This window comes from Brachycentrus maculatus, unplaced genomic scaffold, assembly GCF_059751285.1.
Source record: "Brachycentrus maculatus isolate JH-2025_06_01 unplaced genomic scaffold, ASM5975128v1 h1tg000050l, whole genome shotgun sequence".
Classification (NCBI taxonomy): domain Eukaryota; kingdom Metazoa; phylum Arthropoda; class Insecta; order Trichoptera; family Brachycentridae; genus Brachycentrus; species Brachycentrus maculatus.
The window spans coordinates 2,159,615-2,169,896 of NW_028280804.1; the positions used below are offsets into that span (position 1 = coordinate 2,159,615).

The 10,282-nt window shown below is 26.8% G+C and overlaps 1 protein-coding gene across 1 annotated transcript; it reads right to left on the bottom strand.

Annotated features, from left to right (window-relative positions):
• Positions 1 to 700: 700 nt before the first annotated feature.
• Npc2f (Niemann-Pick type C-2f) lies at positions 701 to 7,742 on the bottom strand. Its single transcript, XM_088277946.1, has 5 exons — positions 7,635 to 7,742; positions 3,528 to 3,635; positions 2,777 to 2,854; positions 2,206 to 2,294; positions 701 to 1,623 (listed from the first exon to the last, which is right to left on the bottom strand). The coding sequence occupies exons 1-5, from the start codon at positions 7,705 to 7,707 to the stop codon at positions 1,474 to 1,476; spliced, it is 498 nt and encodes a 165-aa protein (XP_088134072.1). The 5' UTR covers positions 7,708 to 7,742; the 3' UTR covers positions 701 to 1,473.
• Positions 7,743 to 10,282: the final 2,540 nt, after the last annotated feature.

Genomic DNA, 10,282 nt, shown 5'->3' on the forward strand with positions numbered 1-10,282 from the left:
CGCAGTATTATCTTGATCGTTAACATATGAAGGAAAGGCGATCAGCCCTCCGCTTCAAGTACTAGTCCAGGGAAATATTGATTAATATTAGAGTGAAAAAATTACTTATATTCATTTGACCCCTCCCCCTAGGAATCGAACTCGGAACCTCCAGAGCGGTAGCCGAGCGTGCTGACCATTACACTACAGAGATGGAGGGGTGAAATTTAAAATAATCCAGAAAATCAGTACTTTTCAATAACCTAAACATTTTGATATTTATACAAGTATGCATGTTTTACCAAATGGAAAAAGACATACGATTTTTTTTTTATGAGAAATGTAACGCTTAGCAATGTATTATTAGCGTATAACTGGAGTAATAAAAATATATGGGATGTTCAAATGAATACTCCACTCGTTGGAGTTACACTCAAATCATACACAATATAAATATTTTATTCATAATTTTATTTTGGATTGTAATTCCAAATTTGGAACATTTCAATGAAATAAAAAAAAGTAAGGCTCACATTTCATTAAACATGTCAACAAATAGTTTTAAATATATGACTACGAATGATTAAGGATTTAAATATAAACATTAATTAAAAACGATTAAAAATTAGATTTAAAAAAAAAATTGTATAAGACCACTTTTTTGATTATTAATGTTAACACTACATATTCTCATCAACAGGTGAAAATATTTATAACAGAATTTTTATTTATTTAATTTTTTTATTTATAAAATTACATATTGCTAAATAATGTAAAATAAAAATATATCGCGTAATAGAATACTACAGGTACAAAAAGTAAATACAGTAATACAATATGTATATAAAATATTTAAAAAGTAATACAATCATCCAAACCATCAAAACATTTTTTACAACATGTAATTAAGTAGCCACATAAAAAAATCACGGAATAATAATAACATAAAAAAATAATATTGAAGACTTGTTGAAAAAAAACATCATATCTAAAAAGCAACATTATGCATTCATTTATAGATGCCACTTTTAAAACCATTCTTTCAGCAAAATTTACATATCCGTATATTTACAAATCCTCTAAAAATTTTACGAAAAATTACGAAAAGCTCATATCTAATTAAAATACAATAAGATTTCGATAAAGGTTTTTCCAACGTAGGTTTAGAGAGTTCTAGAGCGACGGCAATTTACTAGAAAATTAGGATTTAATTTCGATAAAGGTAGGATGAGGGTATAGTGAGAACAATAGGGTAGGGGGTGATGACTGGCCTAACCGTCTTTTATATTATGGAGTTTTTTTAACCTAGCAAGGTGAAAAAAATAAAACCGTTAAAAAATTAAAGCTATTTTTAAATACGCGCAATGAAATGTTATTGACATTTTATTTATTTTTCTTAAAAGAAATACCATATTTGTAAGAATTTCTACATTCAAAAAACATATTTCAACGTCACTTCAAGTTCTGGCACCTCACTAATGCATTATTTATTAATTATTTTTCCACGGGAATTTCTGCACCCTCCTTCACGAGAGACCGGAGTAATTTTGTCACTGGCGTTTGAGTTTCTATTACGACATTGAAGCATATGACCGTGGATCCAAGCTCGTTGATTATCTGCCACCTTAATCTGCCTCTAGTGTTCTGAAAATAATAAAGAAAATATTATTTTATGAAAAATTCGTTCTCTCTATATTAAATGTTAAGTCACTTTTTTTAATACCGCGCTTCTGTCACACACGATAACGTCATGACCGCAATTTAAAATGTAAAAAAAAACTCCCTTATTTATTAATATATGTTTACTGTTTCGAAATTTGATATTTGAATATATTTTTCATTTTAATTATTTCATTTCAATAAGCTATAAATTTTCTCTTCAAATACAAATACACTGTTTCTGGAACAAGAAGATTTGACCCGGCAAATCTTATTAGATCCGAAATCTTTGTCTGACTAAAAAAAAAAAAAAACGTGATCATCTTTTTTTTAACGTTACAGTACCATATTTTAAGCGAGGGAACATTTTTTTAAACGTGTATTGTTACGGGAAAACGAGTTTCACACAACGAAGTTGCTCCTGGAAACGAATGAATTACGTTATGCGAAGCATTACTGTACATATATATTAAATATAATACGTTTGTGAAATCTTATGACCCGAGGTTCAAACTTTGTTGTTTTTTTTTGTTTAAAAAGGTTAGAATAACATGTTGTTCGCCTTACAATTGCAACGTTGGTGGGTATAATAAGTCTCGCTGAGTATGATGCCTGAGTGGAAGATAATACCGGACACCATGTTGCTTCACACGGATCTGTAATATAAAAAAAAGTAAAATAATAAACCTGTATTTTGAGAAAAAATACCTGAGTGTGTTTACGAATACCTATTCTAATATTATTATTTAATTCATCGCATCAAAATAATCCAGACTCGTTTTATGCAGGTATTAGAATAACAAAATCGAGTAGACAAAAAAAATGCTCAGTCTATCGCTGAAAACATGCAAAATAATAGACCGGTAGCCATATGGAGACAATTTCATAGATTTTTTTCTTTATTTACCTGAATAGCTGTAATAACCTTAATTTTATTTTTCTTATGTTATTTTTCTTTTGTCTATCATTATTTTCATGATAATACTGATTTACAATCGGTAAATGTGTGTAAAGCTAAAATTAACACTATATTTAACGCGTTAATAGTTCTGATCGCCTGATAGTTTTGATCCATCCCTGTTGTTGTTTATTTATTATTTTTTTAAATAGGTACCTATGTGTAATAAAAAGAACTTACTTGGAGTGACCAATGCGTTGGTTTGTACATTGTTTATTAAGACATAAACATTCTGCGATAAATTGTGAGATGAGTACCCTGAAACAGAGAATAAATAATAAAAATATATAAGTACTTTAAATATATATACATACGAGTAATATATGCAGCAGATATCCAAATGCTAGATATGTAACTAGGTGCAATATAGTATTATTATATAGTCATAAGCTCCAGTGCGTTATCGGTGATAGTTAATCTGTTGATAATTTTTATTAAATGTAATTGTTAACAATCACGGTAATAATAATATTAATGACAGCGCAGATTTAACAAAAAGGTGTTTTTACACCCGAACTACATACACAGTAAACACGCCTATAACGCTGAAATAGGTACCGCGTTATCCCAGGGAACATCATAAGGGGTTAATGTTTTAAATCGTGTTTTTACATTTTAACCCGTGGAAACATCTGAAATGAGTAATTTAAAATTAAAATACAATTTAAAAACATTAACCCCCTACAATGTTCGCTCCGATAATGCGATACTTATCTCAACGTTATATGGGGGCTTACTGAATGTGTTTGTGTGTGTGTGTAACAAAACAAAATCTAGAGCAAGAGGTCCACCCTGCATATATTTTATTTTTCTGAATCCAAAAGTGCTTAGTACTTTCTTAGGAATCGAATCGCATGCAACTGTGCATTCTATGGTTTATACGTATTTTTTTCTATATTTGTTTATATTTTTATTTATCCGTTAAACTTACGTGATGTGAAAAGAGCGGTGACATTAGTAAGTGCTCCAACTGTCATATAGCACGGTACACTCCTGTCACACCCAGAGATGTTCACCTCCAGCAAATCATATCCAGAACCTGAAAGTACAAAATTGCAGTGAAATTTTGAATTCCCCAACTGTCATGTAGCATGGTACACTCCTGTCATACCCAGAGATGTGCAACTCCTCCAAATCATAAACAGAACCTGAGGGTACAAAATTATAATGAAATTATTAAGTTTTTCAACTCTCATATACACTCCTGTTACACCCAGTGATGTCAACTTTTTCAAATCATATCCAGAAGGTACAAACCTATAGGTCCAAAAATATGACTTTAGACCTGTCTACCGACAGGCTTTAAATGCATTATTAAACCTGCATCCTATTAAGGTTTTTTTTTACTTTTATTTAAATATAATATTCATTATGAGGGCGCAAACATCGGCCTCGTACAGTGACTGAGATCGTGCTTCAAAAATAAATAGCGGTCTAAATGTTTTTTTCTCCTCTTAAACTGAAAAAATTTCCAGTACGGAAATGTGGATTTCCCTCCCGTCGAAAAAAATATGCGAACAACTTTTCCTGTCGAAGTCCTGATAAACCAAGAGAACAAATATGTATGGAGTAAATATTTGAGAAATAATTTAGAATACGGAAAAATTACAGAAATGAGCGTATTGAATTGGAAAAATATGTAAGATAAAAAAAATGGCATTACTAACCAAGGTAGGTACTTGTTACTTTTCAAAAAAATATAAATAACGACGCCACTTTATTCATTTGCAGTAAAACCAACTAACATGAACAGTATCTTAAAAATAGATGGAATTATTTTGAAATAATATTTTTAAATTGTATTATTTTAATAATTTATATTATAATTTTGATTACTGTCTTTTATTTGATTTTATATGAGACAAATATTTTATTTTATTTCATATTCATTTCAATGGTATTAGATTTGTTTAGTTATAACTCTGTAAAATAACTGCCTATACCCAGAAATTTTGCATTTTATAACGTTTTTACTCTCAGATATGAAAATAGTTTGGTAAAAATGCTGGTGATAAATGCACAAAACTATCGATTTACCGGGATTGATGATTGATTATACACTTTATATATTATCGATTTATCAATAAAATGCCTTCATTTTCTGCCTGAAAAACAAATGAAACCTTAATAATAATAATAATAGTAAATATTAACATTGCATTTTTTCTTCCAGGATATGCCAAACCCTTGAAACCCTTATTCGCACCCCAATGGTGAATAGGGCACTGCATCATATAAACGCAGTGTTATCTTGATCATTAACACACGAAGGAAAGGTGATCAGCCCTCCGCTTCAGATACCAGTCCAGGGTGATATTGAATAAATATAAGAGTGAAAAAATCACTCATATTTATTTGACTCTCCCTGGGAATCGAACCCGGAACCTTCAGTACGGTAGCCGAGCGTCTTGACCATTACACTACGGAGGCGGACAAAAACCTACTTTTTCAGTATTTTTAAAAAATAGAAATCATTCCGGATAATCCGATTACATATTTATTGTAACTGAAGACAGTTGGTAGGATTCCATATTGCATTGTTGGGTAATATATCCAAAATTAAACAAGGCTAATAGATTGAATTCTACTTTTATTTACATATATGATATGTGACGCGTTTCGTCTTATTGAGACATTACCAAACACTCTGACTTAGATATAATATCTTAATAAGACGAAACGCGTCACATATTAACACATATCGCTCACTCCTTTCAACAACGTCATACATAAAAAACGTCAATTTTCAGTTCTGCATGTTTTCGGAATGCCCAGAAAATGTACTATATCCCAGCAAAATTGGCATATTTTTAACTTAATACTTACCCGCTACAGGGGAGAAAGTGTTATTTTTGCATTTTGAAAAAAAAGGTATTGTTTATTATTTTTTTAAATAAACTAAATCTTTTCAGGTTTTTTTTTAAAATAAACAGATCTTTTCAGGTTTTACCTAAAAATATCTGTTGCACGGTAAAAAAATCAATAATAATAATAACTCTTTATTCCAGCATGACTAAGTGGTGGGTGCAATGCTTAGTCAGCCATATATGTTTTATAACATTTTATTAACATTTTAATAAGTGGCTTATTATTTATTTTTAATACACTTTATCATATTCTTGAACTGTAAAAACGATCTCCTTAAAAATCAAGTTTTTTTTATATATGACGTTGTTGAAAAGAGTGAGCGATATATGTAAATGAAAGTAGAATTCAATCCTTATCCTTGTTTAATTTTGGATATATTACCCAACAATCCGATTACAGTTGATCTGATCCAAGTATCGATTTGCAAATAAATCAAGAGTTTTCTGTGTTTTCATAAAAATATAAATATAAGAGTAATTATTCTCATAAAACGGCGGAAAATGCTCATATCAAGCAAACGTAACGACAGCATGAATCATGTGTTAAAGAGGAAAATCGAACTTAAATACAAACACAAATATCGTGAAAAACTTATTCACAAACATTGTGAAAAACTTCTTACTATGCTAATTCTATACTCAACTACTACCTACTGAAATTATTATTTTTATGTTTTTAATTTTTACTTCCTTAACTACCACATAGATTGATTATACCATGTCATATTTTACTTCAATAACTATACAAGTGTGGTAATATAATATATTAAAGAAAAATAAACCAACAAACTATTATTTGTTAAAAAAAAATCAACCAAAAAAAGTCCGACAAAGTTTATATACATACATAGGTAGGTACCCATAACTCAAGTCGTGGTAATAAAAATTATGTGTGCGACATATGTTATTTTATAAAAGATCTTCAAACCCTTATTATCCGCACCCGAATGATGCATAGGGCACTTCATCATATAAACGCAGTGTTATCTTGATCGTTGTTAACCCATGAAGGAAAGGTGATCAGTCCTCCGCTTGAGGTACCGTCCAGGATTATATTAAATAAATATTAAAATGAAAAAATCACTTTTATTTATTTAACCCCCCCCCCCCCTGGAAAACGAACTTGGGACCTCCAGAATGGTAGCCGAGCGTACAGACAATTATACAACGGAGGCGGACTTTAAAATGTGGTAAATATAATATTGCCCGTTTACCCGTCAGACTAAAATATAAATATTGGGAAAGGATTCATGACGATATTATACAAATAGGTATGATTTGAACAAATAATATTTAAAAAAATATTAAGTTATTCCTCAATTTTCAGTATACAAAGTACCTGCTAATTTTATCATAGTAAATATTTATTTTTGAATTGTTATTTGATTGATCACCCAACAACTATTAATCCTCATACGAGATACGGGTTCAAATAACAAGATATTTGAACAATGTGAATAAAATTTAATTGAGAATACCGCATTTTGGTATTTACACAAAACACGCTTTACGAATACTGATATTTTTTATTCGGTATTTTTTACATAAGTAAATATTTTTTCGGATATGATATGTTAAAACATAGATTAAATCTCGATTTCGGTGCTAAAATTTAATTCGAGAAAAACTTTTTGTCAAATCTAGTTTTACCTTTTGAAAATCAGGTTCTGAGGAAATCGATAAACAGATGTATATTATGTATACTGAATAAACCATATACACATGTATATTATGTATACTAAATAATATATTATCTATACTAAATAAACCATGTTTTTATGTTAAGAAAAACACACGCATTTAAAAATTAGTAGATCCTTTTTATATTAGTGCTCAATATGTTTTATTGGTATTTCTTCACTGTTTTTTCTTCATCTGCGTCATCAAGCTTTTTGAGTAATATAAAGTATGCATTATATGTATATAATATGTATATTTATATATATATATATATATATATATATATATATATATATATATATATATATATATATATATATATATATATATATATATATATATATATATATATATATATATATATATATATATATATATATATATATACATATATATATATAGGTACCTATATGTATATATGTAAATCTGCGTGTATTTATTATATTATATAAAAAAGTTAATATTTATTCTTTTATATGTTTTTTACTCACCACAATCTTCAAAAATAACTCTTCCATGAGCCACTGCCAACAACACGACAAGAAAAACTAAAATGTTCGCCATCTGTACAATATATAATTATTTGTTCCAAAGGTTCTCTTATAAGTTAATGACGTGAATTGAGAAAAAAAAAAACAAAAAAACGTCCTTACGAAAAAATAATGAACTGTTGGTGTTTTTCTACTTCAATAGCGTACTTTTCGTTATAAAAACTGGTAGCCTTGTGGTGGAATAAAACTTTAGCGCCGTTAATAAATTTTCGAATCAAATAAAGATAAGGGGATAAATCTGCTTTGATTAGATATTATATTATCAAGATATAGATTTCAAGAGGGGATAGTCGGAATATTATTACGCGGAATCTTATAAAAGAAAGATCTAGGTATCTATTATGAAGGTTATCTAAGATTTTATGGGTTATTTTGGAATGTGTCATCATTACAACTTACTATTGCAATATTGTTACGTTCTATAGTACTATTTAATAGGGATATTCATATTGATAAATAAGTGATTATTTATCATTAATTTAAGAATTTAAGTGATTATATATATATATATATATATATATATATATATATATATATATATATATATATATATATATATATATATATATATATATATATATATATATATATATATATATATATATATATATATATATATATATATATACATATATATACATATATATATGTATATATATATATATATATATATATATATATATATACATATATATACATATATATATATATATATATATATATATATATATATATATATATATATATATATATATATATATATATATATATATATATATATATATATATATATATATATATATATATATATATATATATATATATATATATATATATATATATATATATATATATATATATATATATATATATATATATATATATATATATATATATATATATATATATATATATATATATATATATATATATATATATATATATATATATATTTAAATATATGTTTATCTTGTCCGCCTCCGTAGTGTAATGGTCAGCACGCTCGGCTACCGTTCTGGAGTATATGAAATATAAGTGATTTTTTTCACTCTAATATTTACTTATTAATACCCTGGACTGGTACCTGAAGCGGAGGGCTGATCACCTTTCCTTCATATGTAAACGATCAAGATAACACTGCGTTTATATGAAACAGTGCCCTATGCACCATTGGGGTGCAGATAAGGGTTTTATATATATATATATATATATATATATATATATATATATATATATATATATATATATATATATATATATATATATATATATATATATATATATATACATATATATATATATATATATATATATATATATATATATATATATATATATATATATATATATATATATATATATATATATATATATATATATATATTTATATATATATATATATATATATATTATATTATGTCCGCCTCCGTAGTGTAATGGTCAGCACACTCAGCTACCGTTCTGGAGGTCCCGGGTTCGATTCCCAGGGGGGGTAAAAAAAATATGAGTGATTTTTTCACTGTAATATTTATCAATATTACCCTGGACTGGTACCTGAAGCGGATGGCTGATCACCTTTCCTTCATGTGTAAACGATCAAGATAACACTGGGTTTATATGACGCAGTGCCCTATGCATCATTGGGGTGCGGATAAAGGATAAAATATATATATATATATATATATATATATATATATATATATATATATATATATATATATATATATATATATATATATATATATATATATATATATATATATATATATATATATATATATATATATATATATATATATATATAAATATATCAGTCTCTATAGCCAAATATTGAATATTACTCATTAAATTTTGAATAACTTGTTTATAAAAAATTAAATGTTTTTTTTGTACAAACTTATATAAATTCTTTCAAAATTTAAAAACCATAGAGTAAATTGACATAAGAGTATCGACCTTCTGCTTCTTCTTCTCTTCAAGCTGTAATCATAGACAAATACTCCATTTTTTTTCAGAGACATTTACATATGTATTTTTTCCTTCATAATTTTTTGTTTTTATTTCCTCAAAAAGATGAAAACTAAAAGTATATAAATAATAAGAAAACAGAATATTTTAAACATGTTTATTTTCATAAATAAAACTTTTAACAATATTATTTCGTATGACTAAAAATAATTTTACCAACCGTAAATTTAATAAAAATCTGAATACAAAATACTAAAAATACAAATAACCTTGTGGTATAAAAATACAAATTTATTTTATCTTCACCGCAGCGTGATTTTTAACAAACACATCAACACCATATGATATATAAAATTACTTATGTATATGTACAGTTCTATGATACTCCTCCTTTAGGGAAATCATTTTATAATTAGACTTATTTTATATTTATTTTAAATTAAAAAAAGTGGTAAAGCAAAAGTTAGTCATAGAAAAAGTAGAAAAAATAACTAAATAATAAATATTGTTTTGTTTTTTTTAATCAAACATATTCCTCAGTACATAAATTTGAAAAAAATGTTTTGAATGCATTTATGTAATATGAAAATAACTTCTGAAAGATGACAATATACAGTTCT